The sequence below is a fragment of the Pteropus vampyrus genome, unplaced genomic scaffold (genome assembly GCF_000151845.1).
Source record: "Pteropus vampyrus isolate Shadow unplaced genomic scaffold, Pvam_2.0 Scaffold331, whole genome shotgun sequence".
Classification (NCBI taxonomy): domain Eukaryota; kingdom Metazoa; phylum Chordata; class Mammalia; order Chiroptera; family Pteropodidae; genus Pteropus; species Pteropus vampyrus.
The window spans coordinates 590,679-609,641 of record NW_011889112.1 but is presented as its reverse complement, the minus strand read 5'-3'; the positions used below and the strand labels follow the sequence as shown (position 1 = coordinate 609,641).

Here is an 18,963-nt window from a genome sequence, read left to right as displayed (position 1 = left end):
CCAGGCTTGCCTACACTGCTGGGTCCACGCACTGGGTCCTCCTATCTGATCCCTAATTCCATGGCAATTATGAAAGAGAAGTGACTAAAATACCTGATGTGTCCTTCCAATGGGGACTTTCACAGGCTGGCTGCAGCTCAGCTCCATGACCTAGCCCTGTAGACCCCTTCTGCTTCAGCTCTTATTGCCCGCAACACACATAGCTTGTCCCAGCTCTGACCCTGGTGGATGGTTCCCTACTCCACCTGCAATGCCTTGCCTCCCCTGCCCCTGGTCCCTCAGCAAACTCCTGTGTATCCTTCAGCACAGCCTTCTGGGAAGGCTGGGTACAGCACCTCCTTGGGGGCATCCACAGGCTCCTGGGCCTCCCTGCCAGCTCTGACCCCATGTGTGGGGTACAGCACCTCCTTGGGGGCATCCACAGGCTCCTGGGTATGTGTCTGTCCCCCTAAGTGGCAAGGGGATAGAGAGCCTGAACCTGAAATGCAGTGGGTGCTTAGCCAATCAGACAAGTAGATCCAGTGAGGCACTGAGTCTGCCACACCAGTAAGTTCAGAGACCCAGTAAGTGCTCAGAGTGAGGCCGGGCAAGAGGAGCCCTGATCTCAGTCCTGAACTCTAGGTGGCAAATCACCATCGTAAACCCAGCACATCTAACCCAGGTTCCTGGTCTCTGTTCACACCCCATACCATCCCTTCACACCACCCAGCAACAGCCCATCCCTCTAGCTCCACAGGCCACGCTCCCTTGATGTCACTGATTCCTCTCTCACCCCCCATCCAGTAATTCCTGTAGACCCAGAATAGAATCCTTGAACACTTCCATGGCTACCTCTGCTTGGAGCCCCACCCTGCTGGCCAGGATGCTAGTAAGGCAGGTAGTCACACAACCTTGTGGCACACAACCTTGTGCCAGGCCCTAGGCTACATCATTTCATCTTCGTGTCAACTGTGTGAGGTGGGTACAATTACTGGCCTCATTTCAAAGATGAGGAAACTGAGGCTGAATGGAAGGGGGCAGATGTGCAGACGGAAGGTCAGGACAGTCCCCAGCCTAGCACCCACCTCCCACCCTCCCACCAAGGCCGCACCTCTCTGAAGAGGGCTCCATAGAAGGTGACGGTATAGAAGCAGTCGACTGTACGCATGTTGACGTCCAAGTCCATGAGCAGACGCTTCTGCTCCTGTGTGTTGACAGTGGCCCGGATCCGCTGCAGGTGAGAGGGCTACAGTTAAGGAGCCGTGTGGCAGGGGACAAGTACTTTACCATCGCTTACACAAGGGCCAGGAGCTCTGAGGGGTACCCATAGGCCGTCTCAGCCCCCACACCTCCCGGGTATCCCCTGGCGCAGGGCTCCCTGGCAGAGTGGGACCCTGCTTACCTTTACAGCCATGATGGTGCCGCTCTGGGCATGCCGCACCTTCTCTACCACCCCATAGGCTCCACGTCCCAGTTCTGAGATGGTCACCAGGTCATCAGCCTCCACCTCAAAGTTCTTGGGGGACAGAAAAGAGAGAGAGTTGGTGGCCAAAAGTAAAGAACTGGCTCTCACACCTCATTCATTGGAGACAGCTGGAGCAGTGGAAAGAGAAGACAGCCAGTCGGTTAGGTATGGGCTCAAATCCTGCACCAACCTCAAATCCTGCCATTTGACCTAGGACAAGTCACTTACTCTCTCTAAGCTTCACATCACCCTCTATAAAACAGACACGGCACCAATATTCAAGGGCTGTTGTGAGGTTTAAGTAAGACAGCCTGTGAAATGCCCCCGGCAGACGCACAGAACTTAAGAGATGGCCTTTCCCTCTTGCCCCCTACCCTACTCAGGTGGGTAGACTGAATCATTCATTCAACCAGTATTTACTAAGCACCTATTTTAGGCACTGGGGACACAGAGAGAACAAAACAAAGGTCTTGCCCACACAGTGAGCAGTGTGGCCCTGGGCTTCCTACTTTCTCTCTTGCTCTCCATTGTGGGAGGCAGACAAAAAAGGAAGTAGTAGATGAACTGGACATCAAATAGTGACAAGTATCAGGGATGAAAAAAAAATAAGCCTAGAGGGGCTATCAGCTAAGAAGGGGCCTCCAGAGTGAGATCTCTGTCTGGAGCCCCTCAGCATGTCCGGTGGGTTTAGCCTGGTCCCTAAGCTAGAATTCTCAGTCCCTGCTGCCCAAGCCATCAGAGGTGCATATGAAATGCAGGTTCCCAGGCTCTGGTCCTAAGGGTACAGCCAGGAGTCTTCTTTTCCACACACTATTCCCCCAGGTGGTCCTACAACCCAAACTCTGAGGTCAAGAAACTCACCAGGGCCCCACGAGGGAGGCCAATGTCCCCATCCCAGATGAGAGGGTTAGAGAGTGGGAGGCCCAGGGTCACACAGTTAGGATCCTGTGAGCAAAACTCCTTTCCAAAGCCTAGATCTGTCCAACACCCACAGCCACCTCCCAGTGGTCCTACGGGGTCAACTAGGGCCCGCTGTCAGATGAAGAGACCAAGGCTGAGAGACGTAAAGGCCATGCCCCAGGCTGCAGCCAGCACCTACCCTATCTCCAATGGTGATGAAGGTCCGGGAGTCCAGGTTCCGGGGTGGCCTATCAGAAGAAAGCAACCCTGTGAGCCTCAGAGACACCTACATCCTTCCCCTGAGAGAAGGAGCAAACCAGCCTGGCATGGGGCAAGTCCTGTCCCCAGAAGACGGTGCTCCTCAAGGCACCTCAGCTCAGTCACTGAGCATCTGCTATGCCAGGCACAAGGTGCCTCAATTTCCCATCTCTGAGATGGGGCAAGAAGGGGCACAGAACAAATGCATGATGCCTGTAAGCCCCATGACTAGAGGCATTGCCTACGACACACTCCCCCACCACTTGCTCCACTGGGCCCCCCCAAGGAAGCCACAACAGGCTGAGCCAGGGAAGAAACTGAGGCAGACTCACGTAGGGTTGGGCACAGGTGGCTTGGACACACAGGATATTCGTAAATCCTTCTTCCTCTTAGATTTTCCTAAAAGGGAGAGACAATAAGACAGTAAGTTTCTGTGAAGCCTCCCGGTCTGTCATACTTAGTTCTGGCAGCCTTAGCAAACTGTTACAGACGCCCTCCCCTACTGTGATGCTAACCTTGGTGGGGGTTCCTGAGGCAGACAGTGCTCCTTTCAGGTCCCAGCTCTACTGCCCACACCACCTCTGAGCCTCAATTTTCACATATGTAACCTTAGAACACAAATGCCCACCTCAGGGGTGGCCAAGAGGCTTGGAAGGACACAAGCTGGGGAATCCCTGGCTAAAACCTGGTGCCCATTTTTCTCCCACCACAATAGTTCTTACCTTTGCTGTTCCCTTCAAAGGCACCCCAGGAAGCTGGCTCCCCTTTTAGGGTACCAGGTGGGCTCGAGTCCTGAGGCAATTCCTCCTTTACCCTCACTCCTGAGGATGGGTGAGGGGCTTGGCTCTTCAGAGCCCCAGTGTGGCTGAGCTCCACACCTCTAGACCTAGATGCATGTGGCCAGGTGTTCGGCATGTGGCCAGTGCTAAAGAAGGCTCAGTATGATGGAGTACTGGACACAGATGAGGCTGGCATGGCAATGGGAGCTTTCATTAGGGCCACCCTTAGAAGAAGGCACAGCATCATCTCAGAAAAGCAAGAAAAGTAAGATTTGGAGACATCAGGGAGCCCATCAGTAAGGAGCAAGATGCGCTTGATTGAGTCCGCAGCCCCTGCTCTCAGGGGCTTCATTTTCCAGAGAAGGGGAGTTGCCTAGGTCACTGAGCACATGGGTGGCAGAGCTGGGACACAACTATGACTTCCCAACCCACTCACAGCAGAAACGGTGAAGCTCACATCCCTGCTCCGGCAGGAGAGTCTTTCCTGCTTCCTTTCATGGCCCAGCAACCTGCTCTGCCCTCCCAACCCAACCCACACCACCACTGCTGACGCACTCTGGCCACCAGAGAACTAAGAACCACCCAAGGCTCTGCCACCACTTATGGGTGTGCAGGGAGTATGAGGAGACCCCAGCCCTAAAGCCACCTCTGAACGGAGTTCATATTCAACTTCTGTCATGCCTCACTGTGCGACCTCAGTGCCTCATCTGTGAACTTGGCATGGGCCCAGCAGGCAGGCTGCCTGGCACCACTGTCAAGTGATGGGGTGGGGCTATTACTGCCAACTAGGAATATGAAGCCCGGTCCAGGCTGTCCTCAGAACAGATAAACCTCCAGGAAACAGAACAACCCCAGTGGGGATAGGTTCCCAGTGTCTGCACTGAGGTGAGTGAGCAGAGCACAGCAGGTACCCGCAGCCTCTCCACAGAAGTCACCCCAGGGACACCCTAATGCCAGGCCAAAAGCATGGGCTCTCTCTGCCCCAAGTTCAAATCCTACCTTTGCCCCTTACAGTCTGGGTGACCTCAGGCAATTCCTCACACCTCTCTAAGCCTCAGTATATTTATCCTTGCAACAGGGATAAAAACAGCACCTATTTTGTAGCTTTATTGAGTAAAGCACTTAGAACAGCACTCAGCCTGCATCAAAGCTACTGTACCTGTCCAGGGCCTGACCCGGAGGCCTCAAGAAACAACAGTTTCAACAAATAGTAATAATAACAGCAGCAGAAGCAGCTGTATTCATCGGGTATCCACCATCGGCTCCCCTGGCACTGGGATGCACCAGTCACCTAATCATGACCTCCCACGTGAGGCATTTTCATCCCATTTTACAGAAGAGGTAATAGGGCTGGTTGTCAGGGGCTGGGTAAGTCTCACTCCAAAGCTTTCATCCATCAAGGCAGTAGCCTGTCAGTCACACGCATGGCCCTTCCCAATATGCATGGCAGATGCTCCACAACCCTAAGGGAAAAGATCTTAGCCTCATTTTACTTGGGGAAACTGAGGCTCAGAGGTGAAGTTGCTGCACAATTAGTCAGGGGTCTGGCCAGGAAGGCACGCCTGGATTTGTTGACTCGGAGACCCCAAGAAGCCAAGTCAAGTGGCTCACAGCATCACCTCCTGCAGGAAGCTTCTCTTTGTGGCCGGAGGGATAGGCCTGCTACACACCCCACAGGAATCACTGTGGTATCTCATGCTGACCAGGAACCCAGAGGTTTTGCCAGGTTTCCCGGGGCCCAGCACATTCCACACAGCAAGAAGAAAACAGAGAAAAGCCAAGGCATACAGGGCCATCAATTCCCAAGGCCACTTCTGTGCTCTCTCAGAATCAGACTAAGTCTACACCAATCTCTGGGGTAAGGACATGGGCCCTGGGTTGCCCAGAAGCTTGTGGAGGCCGCTGGCCAGGCTGGTGTTGCTATCATGCATTTGGCATATGGCTGCCCAAGGAAGCCCAGCTATGCACCCTAGCTGATACCCAGCACAGTACCTTCCTCTCTGCACTTCAGGTTCCCAATCTGCAAAACAGGACCTCAAAGAAATGCCCACCTGCCTGGCTGATAAGACAAGGTCTCATCTGTGGAGCACTCAGCACAGAGTTTGGCACACTGTATGTGATCCTGTAATGCAGCAGCCCCCAACATTTTTAGCACTAGGGACCAGTGTTCCTATGAGAATTTAATGCCTGATGATCTGAAGTGGAGCTGAGGCGGTGATGCTAGTGCTGGGGAGCGGTGGCAAGTATAGATGAAGCTTCACTCACTAGCCCACCACTCACCTCCTGCTGTGCAGCCCAGGGGTTGGGGACCCTTGCTGCAATGGACCAAAAATGGCCACCATGGTTATTATCAGCCTCTCCACAGAGGTAAAAATTTTCATCTTAAGTAATCAGAATTATGGGTACCTTTTATTCTTGACTTGATGCTTTTCGTAAATAGAAAGTAAACTATTTTATGTGAAAAGTTAACACACTCAGGGTTCTGCTGGGGCTCATAGCCACACCCTTCCCACACTACTCTGCTCCTGGCCTCATTTGCACCATCCCCTGGCTCTAGCCTGCACATCACCTCCTGCCCTGTGATCCATTCATAAGATATGTTCCCCCTCACCAAGCCTCAGTTTTCCCATCTGTCAAGGGAGCTTCCACACTGTAGCCAGGCCAGGTGGGTGAGGACCATGTGAAGAGGCCCAAGGCGCTCAGTGAAGGTACGCTCCCATCTGCCTTTCTCATGGGCCTGGATAGACAGAGGCTGCGTTGAGCACATGGGCCGGGTGAGTGGGAGGAGTGTGGTCCTGGCCTTTTCACCCCCCTGCCTTTCAGAGTCACTAGGCCTCAGTCTAGAGTAACATGGGCTCCGTGGGACAGCCATGCCAGCTGTGGGAGAAAATGGGTGAGGCCACCAAGGAGACAGCCCAGAAACAGGCCACGGCCTGTTAGCTGGTACCACTGTCTGCCATAGATGTCAGCACTGGGCCCAGATAGTCAGGCAGCCCAAGGGCACCCAGGTATGGGCCCACTGCAGCAACTGTCACCACAACAAACAGAGGTTCACAGGCCACTACCAGCAAACCACAACAAGCCCGCTAGCCTCAGATTACAGGGCCCCCAGCACAAGAAGGCACAGAGCCAGGCATCTCTATGTCCTGCACTAGTCTCCCAACAGTGCCACAGGCAAGGAATAAGGAATTAACCACTGACCTGAGATACACAGACAGTAAAAGAGCAGTGCCCCAGACTCAGACACAACTCCCACCATTGCATCATCCTTGCCTTCATCTCCTCCCACTCATTATTCCTTGAATAAGCTATCTTCTTTCCCACCTCAGTGCTTTTGCACATTCTGTGCCCTCTGTTTAGAATGGCCTTCCCTGCAACTTCATCCCAGTTTGTATATGATTCTCACCTTTTACCTACTGAGAGAGGCTCTCCCAATTGCTCCAGCTAAGCCCCCTTGTTACTGGCTCTCCTTGTGTCCAGCTGGCTTCTTCCCTGTCTCTTCTCAATTCAGCACTCTGAGAAGCAGCTAGCAAATGTTTATGAACACTTACTCTAGAGCCAGGCAGCCTGAGCTTAAATCGCATTTCAGCCACTCCCTAGCTGTGTGCCCTCAGGCAAGTGACTTAACCTATGTGGGCATCATGGCCTCAACTGTGAAATTGGGATAATGGACCAATTTCTCAGGGTTATCAGGTGCATTAACAATGAGGTTATCAGTGCCATGCCTTAGTAGTGGCTGACACATGGAAAATTAGACTAAGCCATCTTGAAACCTGACGTACCCAAGATAACACCAGGCCCTCAGCCCCAGATGGTCACTCTGTTAATACTCTCAGCCGCCCCATGAGGGAAGTGTTTTCTTGTGTCTGTTGTACCAAGGGGTTCAGAGAGGAGAGATGACTTGATGGAGGTCATATAGTGAGTGTCTAGTAAAAAGTAGACATGAAGATAGGTCTGTTTGGCTCCAATGACCAAACATCAACAGAGACCCTGAGAGAGAGGCTTCCTTAATCCCTGCTGCCACTCCTCCCCCAGGGCTTTGGGGAGATTTGTAATAGACTGGTCTGCGCCACTCTCTCTCAGGATCTATCATGGGGAACGAGAGGCTGGGGTAGAACAACCCCTCACAACACCCTGCGAGGCCCTCCACTCTCACAAAGGGAGCCCCCACACTATGTCCCATTCAGTCCTATGGTTTCTGATAAAAACAAAAGCAATACTCCCAATTTATTATTCTCACCCCCTACTTTTAAGTATTTAGAGTGCTTCTTGTGATTTCTGATTCCACTGGAGAAGTCCTGGGCCCCAAGTGTCCATGTCCATCAGTTAAAGTATCACACATCGCCAATGGCGATGTAGGAAGCCATATATCTGGAAGCTTCCCATGCCCCTTCCCAGGCTTTGCCCCACTCAGCTGATCACCTCTATCCTGTGGGAGTCCCTTAGAGAGAGATCAACTAGGCCAATCAACTCCCATTAAACAGGTACATAAACTGAGGCTCCAAGAAGGGAAGGGGCAGGCTTTTTGGTGGGCAGGAGACTCATCTGGATAGCTAATGTTTATTGGCTTTGACAAGCCAAAGCCTGTGACCAGCATTTGACATTCATTACCTCCACTTACTGCAGTTGTCACACCAGCCCCACCAGGTTGAGGTACTCAGAGCACCTAGTTCACAGAGAGGACCATTGAGGCTCAGAGCCATTAAGCAGGAGTATTAAGGACAAGCAATCAGGCCCACGCCTGTCTGGAGCCAGAGTCCCTGCCCCATGGTATCTCTCCCTCAAAGAGGCCTCTATGGAGCTTTCAGGGGCTGCCACAGTCAAGTATTGGCAAGGAGCAAGGACAGACTTTTCTTCCCCAGTCATCTGTGTCCCCAGCGCTGTAGCACCCTTTTCCCAAAGTCCTGGAAGAGGAGAAAGGCTCTCTCATTTACTGAATGCCTATACGTGCCAAGCCTGGCACCTGCCACAGGCACCATCTGTACCCTACCCACAGGTGAACAATAGGCTGGGCCATGGGGAGTGCTCAACCCCTTGGCCCTGCCCTCTTTCCTCCCAGCTGTGTGGTGGCCAGGTCCTGGCCTCCTTGTCCCTTGGCACCCTCCTTGTCCCTCCACCTCTCAGAGCCTTTCTCATCTGCAAAGCACATAGGGAGGATTCTGTGCCTGTCCACCTCATGGCACCCACTCTTCTGCAATGAGCAGACAGGGGATCTAGACTCCTCAGACTATGCTCCAACCACAGACATGTGGCAATGTCGGCAATGTCTGTGAACATTCTGATTGTCACAACTTGAGGGATGCTACTGGCATCTAGTGGGTAGAGGCCAGAGATGCTACTCCATAACCCACAATGCACACTCGGCCCCTACAACCTAATCCAGTCCAAAAAAAATAAATCCAGCCCTAAAAAAACATCTGGCCACAAAACAATGAACTAACAAACAAAGCCAATGTATGCAACGCTTACACAGAATTTCAAGCATGCTAAAAGCTCTTGAAGAGAAAGGAAGCAGGGCACAGGGTCTTCTCGGTGGTGGGATTTAAGCTGAGACTGACTTGGAGATGAGGCAGCTATGGAAAGCTCTAGAATGAAGAAGTGGCGAGAGTCTAGTGAACCCCTCGGCAGGACAGCAGGGCAAGCACTCTCTATGTGGTGACAGGGAGTCAAGTCCCAGGCACATTAGAGCAGAAGGGGCAGAGCAAAATTTGTGACAGAGGAAAAACACTGGTTTCTTCACAGAGGACATCAGGAGAAGCAAGAAACTGCCTTTTTCTACCTTTAAGATTCCTAATCGCATGCAGTACCAGCTACTGAAATGTAAGTAATTTAAATAAAATAGTATAAAGGAAGAAGCCCTATTTAAACCCTGTGTCCTGGGCTGCTGTGGATATGGGACTCGGTGTCCTCCTCCATCTAAAGCGGGCAGCCAGGCTCACTGGCATCCCCTCCCAGGGGCTCCTAGCAGCAGCACCTGCTCAGAACTGGATGGTGCCTCGGAGACTGTCCAGTGAAGATACTGGACCAGAGGCCTGGGGCAAGCCCAGGGTCACACGTCAGGGCAGCAGCAAAGCCAGGACTCGAACTCAGGCCCCCAGCTCCTAGGACAGTGCTTCTCTTGGGGCCACCAGATCTTAGCTCCTCACACCTCAGCTGCAGCCATGAAAGCATCCCCCAAGCCACTCCGGCAGAGGCCAACAGAAGATAAGTGAGGAAGGACAGGCTCTCACATCAGGACACTTGAACTACTTACTGTGTGACCACGCGTAAGCCACATCTCTCTGAGCCTCAGTTTTCTCCCTTGATATTGTGGGGAGTACAGTGACATTGATCTCCAAGAGAGAATGAGCACAGGTCAGGGTTCAGTAAGCCAAGCTCCCAGGATAGAGCTGTGTGACCTCGGGTAGGTCACTCCCCTACTCTAGGCCTACATACTCATAAAACTCATAGAAACACATGCATATTGCTGGGTAACCATGAGGGGTAAATGAGATCTTGCACATAAAATGCGTGGCACAGAGCAGGTTGGATTTGTGGCTGCCCTGGCCCAAAGGTCTCCAGTTAGGTGGGTCCTCAGACTGCAGGGTGAGCCCCTAGAGGACAGGGTGGGTCCCCAGGTGGCAGGGTGAGCCCCCAAATAGCAGAATGAGCCCTCAGTTGACACGGTGAGCCACCAAAGGTAAGGGTCCCTAGACTGTAGAGCCCAAGTTCTAGGCTTCAAACGGTTGTGACGGAAGAGGGATGTTCCGTGAGTGCCACCCAACCGTCTCAGAGCCTAAGGGAAATGGGGCCCTCCTGGTATTTGGGCTTGTGGAATGCATTCCCACAGGTCTCCATGTGGAGCCAGTATGAGATCATCCAGGCCACCCCAGCCCACCCAGGAGCACTGATGGGCCCCATGCTCCTGCTCAGGCAAAACTGCAGAGGTACCTTTCCTTAACAAATGTCATTCTTCTTTTTATTATCATTAGTATCAAAACAAAATCTTACAAAACATGGAGTCAATGGGGGAGAAAAACCTAAAAGTTATTCTTGGTGGTAAAAACACTAATACATAGCTCAAGTGCAAATTCAGCACTGATTGGGCACCTATCATATCCCTAGACTTGACAGGTCTCATTGCTTCTTACCCTCAACAGCAGCCTGAGAAGTGGGTATTTTTTCTCCCTTGGGTCAGATGAGAACACTGAGGCTCAGGAGGTCACAAAGGAAGTTGAGGCAGAGCTGGGCCTAGAACCAGCCCCTCCCACCTGGAAGTCCTCTCAGGCTCAACTATCAAGGGTCCAACCACACCATCCTAGGGTCTGCCCCAGGTAATTTGTGGTGGGCAAGCTGTGCCAGTATAGTAGGAGGGTTTAGGGTAGACCAGAAGGCTAAGTCACAGACATGCAAAAGAATAAAGAAGGCAGGGAACATTCTCCAGCCCCTACACCCACAGAAGTCTTGGGCAGTCCTTTCATCCAAGCCTCAGCAGCCACGGACCACCAACACTGATGAAGCGCACCTACTTACTGGGTTCATAGCAATGCTCCTCAGCTCCCTATTTACTTACTAACTGTGCTCAAACACCTCCACTGACATCCAAGACCCTTTGCTTGTCACTTCACATCTACTGGCAATCCTTAGGACAAACCTCCGAAGCTGGTGTCATTAGCACAGTGATGTAGGTGAAGAAAGTCAGAGCTGTCAGTACAGCTGCACTGGCAGAGCATTATGCAATTTGGCCTTGGGAATTTAAAATTCACCTATAGCAGCAGTGTCCAACCTTTTTGGCACCAGGGGCCAGTGCTCCTATGAGAATCTAATGCCTGATGATCTGAGGTGGAGCTGAGGTAGTAATGCTAGCGCTGGAGAGTGGCTGCAAATACAGATGAAACTTTACTCGCTCACCCGCCACTCAGCTCCTGCTGTGCAGCCCAGTTCCTAACAGGCCACGGACCGGTATTGCTCTGTGGCCCAGGTGTTGCGAACCCCTGACCTAAAGCCACAACAAAAACAGCTGCAAACACTCATATACACAAACTCTGAACCAGCCCCGTACTTACTACTTCCATATATTAACCCACTGAATCCTCATAGCAACCCTGCAATTTAGGTGCTAGTATCATCCCCACGATACAGATGAGGAAACTGAGGATACACAGCTTGTGTGTAGCGGAAACAGTCCAAAACCGAACTGGCTGGCTCTAGAGTCTCCCTACCACCACAGATCAGTGTTAGCCCCATGTACCATGGCATGAACGCTGGCCATGGTAGGGATTCTGTAGGACAGTGAGCTTAAACATACCACTTAAGTTATTTAAGTTTTATTTAAAAAAATAAAAAGGGAGCATTTGAGATCTTACTCCCTGGCATATATTGTCAGTTTGGCTCAAATAAACTTGTATAAAAATTCTCAAAAAATAATTTTAAAAAATATTTAAATTAAATAAATAAAATAATAATAAAGAAATGACTAATACAAGAAGTCAAGACAGTTGTTAGGGAGATGCGATCGATTCCAGGGGGACTTCAGGGACACAGTAATGTTTCATTTCTTTAACTGAGTATTGGATACACAGAATTCACTTCATTTTTATTCTTTAAAATATAGAGATACATTCTATACATTCTTTTGGTGTTTGAGATATATTTACAATTAAAAAATTAAAAAGGAATAGAAAGCCCACCTGCCAGGGTGGGGCTCAGCCAGGAGATGTCAGCACAGCAGGATGCAGGCATCATCCAGACATGGCAGGAAGGTTGGTACAGAGCCACTACAGGGCAAGGTGCCAGTGGGAAAGGGGCAGAGAAGCCAGCGCAGCCCCTGGGATGCCAGCTTAGTCATGACAGCCCAGAGAGAGACACTCAAGGCAGGGAGAAGGTGACAGAAACCGGTACCCAGAACCAAGGGTGGTGGGGAGGAAAGCTGCTCCAGGGTGGGGCTGGTGACCCTCTCTGGACTTGGTTTCTGGCCCCAACTTGGTGTCTGTGAGCTGCACAGGGGCCTACCAGGCTGCCACTGCCACCGCCCAGGCCTGTCTGCTCTTCGTGCCCTTTACATGAAACTTTTTGGGGTTTCCATGGCCACTGCTGGGGGAAGCACTGACAGAAGCAGCTGGGCGAGCAGGCCTGACTTATGTGGGCAATGCCAAGAGGCTACAAGCCCCACCACTGGGAGCTCCACAGGCCTGTCTCATCACCCTGTCTGGCCGGATGGGGCTCTCTGTGTGGCATCTTCTGTGCTGCTCTCCAGTGTTCTTCCTCTGGGACCAAATGGTGACAAGGTACCCCTCCTGAGATTTGCCCATGGTTGCTAAGGCCCTACATCCCTCAGGTCAAACCTGCTGTCCACTGGCACACCTAGCCTTGGGTCTGGACTGTTAGAACCACTATTGCCAAGGCTTCCTTCTGTTCTCCAAGTGGAGCTCTTTGAGTCAGGGTACGCTTCATTCACCCCTAAATCCCTGCAGCCACACCAGGCCTGGCATGCATGAAGTTCTACCAACTGAGGGGCTTGCCTAGGAGGCTCCATCCTCCTGATTCCTCATTTCACACCTCCCCATACTTCGGGAGATGCAGACCTGTAGCACCCAGTCCTCTTTGTTCCCCATGGGCCCTCTGCAGGAAGGCCCAAGAGGCAATGGGAGCCCCTAGCTCCAGCTTGGGGACCAGTGGGTAAAGAGTCTGGTACATTCTGGCTAGCATTATAGGACCCTGCAGCCAGAGAATCCTCATGTCACAGAGCTTACAAGTCCATCATCAGAGGTCCCAGTCCTGTTTATTCATCCACCAATGAACAACCGCCATGACCATAGCAATAAGAAAATAATAACAGATGCATTTGTTTGACAAACACTATCTCCGGTCTTTACTACCACCCTGCAAGGGAGGGGTATGTACTCCCACTTTACAGAAGAGGAGACTTAGGGTCAGAGAGGGCATGTAAGGAAGTTTCAAAGCAGTGAGCGAGTCAGAATTTGAATGCAGGCCCATCCACTCCCACCCATCAAGCTCAAGCTCTGCCCCCACTTCCTGTCTCGCCAGGTTCTTCATGGGCAGAGGGCAGTCTTGCTGTGCCGAGTACCTGACACTTAGCAAGAGTGGAATGAGTTTGTCTACATCCATCCCTGTGGCTGCCAGCAAGACAGGCAGGTGGGGTCCCCATTCCAGTTCTTCAGATAAGGAAACTGAGGCCTCTCATCCAAAAGGTGAGCCACATCCAGGGGACTGAAATCATTGAGAGTGCAGTGAATGTACCATACACATGACTTGTCCCACGTCACACAGCAAAAGGGACTAAGCTGGAATGAGAATGCAGTCTTCAGCTTTCCACCCCTGTCTTCCCAAGCACAGGCCAATACTGCACCACCTATGCTCCTCAGCCTCCCAGAACCCCCAATAGCACATATGAGCCTGAGGAGCCCCTGTGCCAAGGACAGTGAACAGCCACCACCACCTGCTCCTGCTCTTCAAGCAAGAGGAAGCAGGGCCCTTGCCTAACAGAGGAAGTTCCTGGGTGAGGTGGATACAGGCACAGGAGGGCCTACCCGGGGGTCCCAGCCCAGTCTGAGGTGTAGGAAGGGGACCACTTCCAGCGCCCAACTCAGGGCCATATGATGGCCTGTGAGGCCAGAGCTCGCAGTTCCTTTCTCACCCACCAGCCAGCAGGCCATAACCCCTTTAAGCAGCAGGAGCCAGCTGGCTGACATGCCCAGCAGGTGAGTCAGCACCAGTGCCGGCTGAGTCACCCACCGGAAACCTTCTGCTGCCCTGGCTCTCTCCACACACAGACAACTGAGAACTCTGATCCCTTCAGGCCCCAAGCTACAGGCTGGCTGATAATTTCCTGTGCGTCATGCCAGGGGTGGGGGAAGTCCCCAAGGTGCCACCCTCCAACAGCTGGGAAGGAACAGGACAGGTGGGGGGTATGGAGGCAGGGCATCAGCCATGGCCAGCAAAGCCAGGACACAGACAGTGCTCTTTTCAGCCTCAGCGTCCTATCTGGCTCCTGAGAGCAGCATAAAGATCAACCATAAAGTGCCCACATGGGCAGCAGTCACAGTGAAGCAGGAGCAGTGACACGATACATGTGGTGCCCCCAAAGACAAATGTGGCTTGAGGCAGCAGACCTAGACCATGCAGACCAAATGTGCCCCCCTGCAACCTCCTGGCCCCAGTGCCAGCTGCCCTTAGCCTCTGATCCTGGCCAAAGATGGCACATAGGCAAGAAGGCCAGGGAAAGCAAGTAGGGCTCTGGGGCCTGGGGCCTGGGGCCTGGGGCCTGGGGCCTGGGGCCTAGAGCACTCACAGAAAACTCCTCAGGCCGGTGGCATGGAGGATGAGGCAGGGTACCCACTGCAAGGCAAGAAGTTCAAACATAAAGTTCTCTTAAGGTCAAATGTAAACCATACTCTGCTTTGTTCAAATTCCTCTTAGGAATCAGAGAGGAGCACAACTCTGGGGCCCTGTGCCCAGGATGGGGAGAGCACTGGTGAGCACCCAGCTCTGTGAATTCGGTCCAGCCACCCCCCTACCCTGATCTGACCTTGGTTTTGCCATCTGTCAAATGGGTGGGGCTGCAGTGAGTATAAAATGTACCAACTGTAAAAGGGCTGTGCACATGAGAGGCATCACCTCTAGCTTAGTCTGTCCTTCAGGCTGGGCATGGACTAGAGGAGATACCTACTGGATGTAGATGTAATGGGAGGAGGGGAGTGCCCCACCAGCTCAGCTCAAGCATCCAGCACAGGAATAGAGGTACACTGGTGAGGTCTTTGGAGACACACAGTCCTAGGTAGAACCCTAGCTCCATCTGTCACAGCTGTGTGACCTCAGGCAAGGCACTAAATACCTGAGCCTCAGTTTCCTCATCTGTAAATGGGGCTGTGAGGAATAAATAAAGAGTTCATGGTACATGGGGAAAAAAAAGCTTGGTAGGTAGGAGCTCTCGGAATGTTTGCTGAGGGGGCATTGTGGCTCTGCCACCATATCCTTTCACAGACTCCAAAGAGGCTGACAGAGTCTCTGGGCCTTGGGGAGGCCCCTAATCCTCCATCCAACCCATCCAACATTATCTGTTACCTGAACTCACAAACTGGAAATTCATCCTGGTCCTTTCTCTGCAGAGAGGCTCAGAGAGGGCAATGCCAGAATTCGAGTCACAGAGCATAGGGGGACCAAGCAGTTGTCTCCTCAAAATGTTTTTTCCTTTCGCATCCATGCCCCCTCTCCCTTCACAATCCTGCAACTTAAACTTTTATTTTGATGAGGCATTCCCTGCCTGGAAGAGCTGAAAGGACCTTTGACAACAAAGATTGCTTCCAATCTCTTCCTTCCACCCATGAAAACACTGTGGCCCAGAGAGACTGAGGGATCTGCCCTAAGTTCCACTGCACTAACCAAGCCAGGCCTCGACCCTAAGCTTGAGAAAAGAAGTGTCTGATTTCCCACTTCTCCAGAGTAGAGCTTATGATTTCCTGGTTCTCAAGCTCTACAAGGTCTGTGCAGTACAAGTTCTCCCCAGCCACCTCCCCCCATCAAGTGCCTCCTGAGTTACTCACAGTGGTTGGGCAATGGTCAGGGATCCGACCTCCCACTTATGTAAGACGTAACTGCCCTGCCCACCAGCTAGCTGGGCCCTGGCTCACAGCCACCACAGAATCCCACATACCCTCCTACTGCCTGGGTCCCTCCAGAGAAAAAGAGAGAGGAACAACCCCTAATTAGGGACCCACTAAATACCAGCTGTTACCTCCCCCCTAACTCTGCAGCTGCAACCCAAGCAGAGGCAAGGCCCTGACCCCACGTGGCTGAGCCCTTTCCAGAAAGAAAAATGGTAACAATAACAGGCCTGCAGAGCAACCATCCCTTCCTAAGCACCTACTATGCACCAGGCACCATGCTGAGGTCTTCGCCTCATCACCTATGCTTGCTTAAAACTCTTTAGTAGTCACTGTCTCACATTATATTCGAGTCCACAGAAGATAGATGTGATGACTCCCATTTTACAGATAAGGAAACTGAGGACCAGTGACACTCCTGCTGTTGGGGTGAGGCAGCTCATTCGTTACAGCTATGTCCGATTTGGAAATCTCTCACACAATCCAGCCTGCTGAGACACCAACATGCCAAAAACATCCTTTCCTCTTCCTGCAAAAAATCCCCCTTCCACCCTCCAAGCCTCATCCTTCCCCTCCGCATGACAAATCCTGCTGCCACCGCAGCTGCCACCTCACAAAAATTTCCAGGAAGGCCAGATACTTGGAGAAGACAAGTGTAAGCCCATTACACAGCCAGCACCCTGGGCTGGCAGCTGGCCCGGGACCCACAGACAGCAAGGACAGGCCTGGTAGCAATCAACTCTGGGAACACTGGGGTAGGGGCGGCAGGGGGAGGTCCCCAAGTGCGGAGAGAAGCATTCAAGTCATGACAAGAAGGAACCCATGGAGAGGGGGCTGTGCATTAGGGTGGGGTTAGAGGCCAAGAGAAGTTCCCAGGGGACAGAGCTGCAGGATGGAACGCAGGACAGCCAGGGATAGGGCAATGTGGGGCCTACAAGGATGGGGAGAGTTGGGGGAGAGGACAGGGAGTTCTGAGCTAGAGTGTAACCAGGGCAACCCACGGGGGAGGGTGAGTAGGTTACAATGAGGTCCCCAGCAGCAGAGCACCGCTGGGGCCCAAACAGAGAGTCAGTCAAATCCCAGCATGGTCACAGCCCTGCGACCCGGGTGTGGAAGGGTGCAGGATCAGAGTGAATCCCACCTGGGTCCAGCTGAGGAACCCAATATTGGGAGAGTTCCTGTCCTAAATGAGAAGGTCAGAGTGAGGTTCCTGACCTGGCGCAGGGTGATCACAACGAGATCCTAGCCAGAGTTCAGGCCTGGGTGCAGTTCCAAGGCCTAAATCGGGAATCCGGGTGAGGTCCCAGGCTGGGACCCGGATCCGAATAGGGTGGGTTTCTTGGCCAGGGTGCTACCTGGATCCGGAACGGGCTGGGGTAGGATCACGCAAAGGTCAGGATTCGCAGCCTGGGCCCAGATTGGGCGCGGGGGTCGAGCCGCAGTCACGGCGGGTCGCTCCTACCTTTGGACTGGGGTATGCTGGCAGGCTGGCTCGAGGCGGGCGACTCCATGGTGCAGGCGGTCCAGGGACGGCAGCGGGGACTAATCTAGAAGACAGCGGGCTCGACTCGGGAGGAGAGCGTTCATGGCTGCGGACAGGGAGCCCGGACGCCGAGCAGGAGCAGAGGCGGGCTGAGCAGAACCGAGACCGCGACGGGCGGCGCCGGAGCCAGACTGTGAAGCACCGCGGGAGCCTGGGTCGGATGGCGCTGGCGCAGGCCCCGACCCCGCGTGCCGATTGGCCTGCCAGTCTCCAGGGCCCGTCCCCTGCCTATCAAACGCCTGCCTGACCCTGCCTGTCAAGCACAAGCCTCGCCCTCTGCAGGCCCAGAATCCGGCTCCTCTCACTGTCTGTCAAGCCCGCCAACCGGGAAACCCAAGCCCAGTCAGGCTCCTCCCCTTTCTAGGCTTGAGCCGTGTCCTTCACACTGCCTGTCAAGACGCAATCCCGGCCCACTCCTCCAGACCTGAGGAGCCCGCCTCTCGCCTGTCAGGCTTTAGGCCCGGCCCCTGCACCTCCCCCCACCCCACCCCCCACTCTGCCCAGCCCGCTATTCCCCGCCAGTGCGCTTTGTGGGCCCGCCCGGGGTGAGTAATCTTGTAAGAAAAACCCAGATACCCTAGAGTGGCCCAGCAGCGGCCCTGGGAACCCGGAAGGTAGGGTGCTGCGAAGGGGTTAAAAGTGCGCCCCGGGGTGAGATCAGGGTTCAAATACCGACTTGGCTACTTTCTAGCGGTGACCTTGGGCAAGTCAGGTAAGCCCCGAGCCTGAGTTTTTGCTTCTGTAAAAGAGGGACTGTAAAAGCCCTGTCTCCTGGCTCTGCTGATGAGAACAGACCCGGGTTTTCGTGGACAGTGTTTGTTGACTGAACGTTGGAAAAGGCTTAGCACAATACTCAGCATGCGCACATTCCCTGCTTCACCTAACATCCACTGAGCGTCCACGGTGCATCAGGCCCAATCAACTCTGGAGATACAGTGGTGAATGTGAAGCCCGCAAATGAGCTTTAATGGTTTTGTCGTTACTGTCCCCCGTTCTGCATATGATGAAACTGAGTCTTGGAAGGAGTAAGATAGCATTTCAATGCATTTTACTCCAGTCAGCAAGCTCTCCTCTCCCCCTGGGGCCTCAATCTGCTCATCTGTATAATGGCCAGATCAGTCAGTCTTCCCTTCTGCTCCCACATGGAGCCTTGGTGGATTTCAAGAGCCACTGACTAATCTGGTGCTGGGATCAGGAGAGTCGGTTGGAAGCCATGGGCTCGCAAGGCCAGGAAGTACCTGACAAAAGTCAAGGGGCAGCCCCTTGCCTCCAGGCAAGCATGATGGTGCGGTTTGGCAGGGACCTCTTGTTATGGAGGCAGATTCCACCACCTGCTAGAAACTCTTGGAGCAGGGGGCTGACACCTGCTTGCGCATTAGTAAAACAGGGGTGATCCTTGCAGGGCCCCACCTACACAGTGACGGGGAGGGCCAGATG

The 18,963-nt window shown here is 53.1% G+C and overlaps 1 protein-coding gene across 1 annotated transcript in view; it reads right to left on the bottom strand.

Moving 5' to 3' along the window:
* Positions 1-17,698, bottom strand: part of MAP2K3 (mitogen-activated protein kinase kinase 3) — a 33,262-nt gene extending 15,564 nt beyond the window's left edge. Inside the window, exons 1-5 of the mRNA XM_011378137.2 lie at positions 17,446-17,698; positions 2,935-3,001; positions 2,544-2,592; positions 1,382-1,495; positions 1,091-1,210 (exon numbers count right to left, since the gene is read on the bottom strand). Of these exons, the coding sequence (XP_011376439.1) occupies positions 1,091-1,210; positions 1,382-1,495; positions 2,544-2,592; positions 2,935-3,001; positions 17,446-17,494 (399 nt within the window). The 5' untranslated portion in view covers positions 17,495-17,698. The remainder of the gene's footprint in view (positions 1-1,090; positions 1,211-1,381; positions 1,496-2,543; positions 2,593-2,934; positions 3,002-17,445) is intronic.
* Between the last annotated feature and the right edge of the window lie 1,265 nt (positions 17,699-18,963).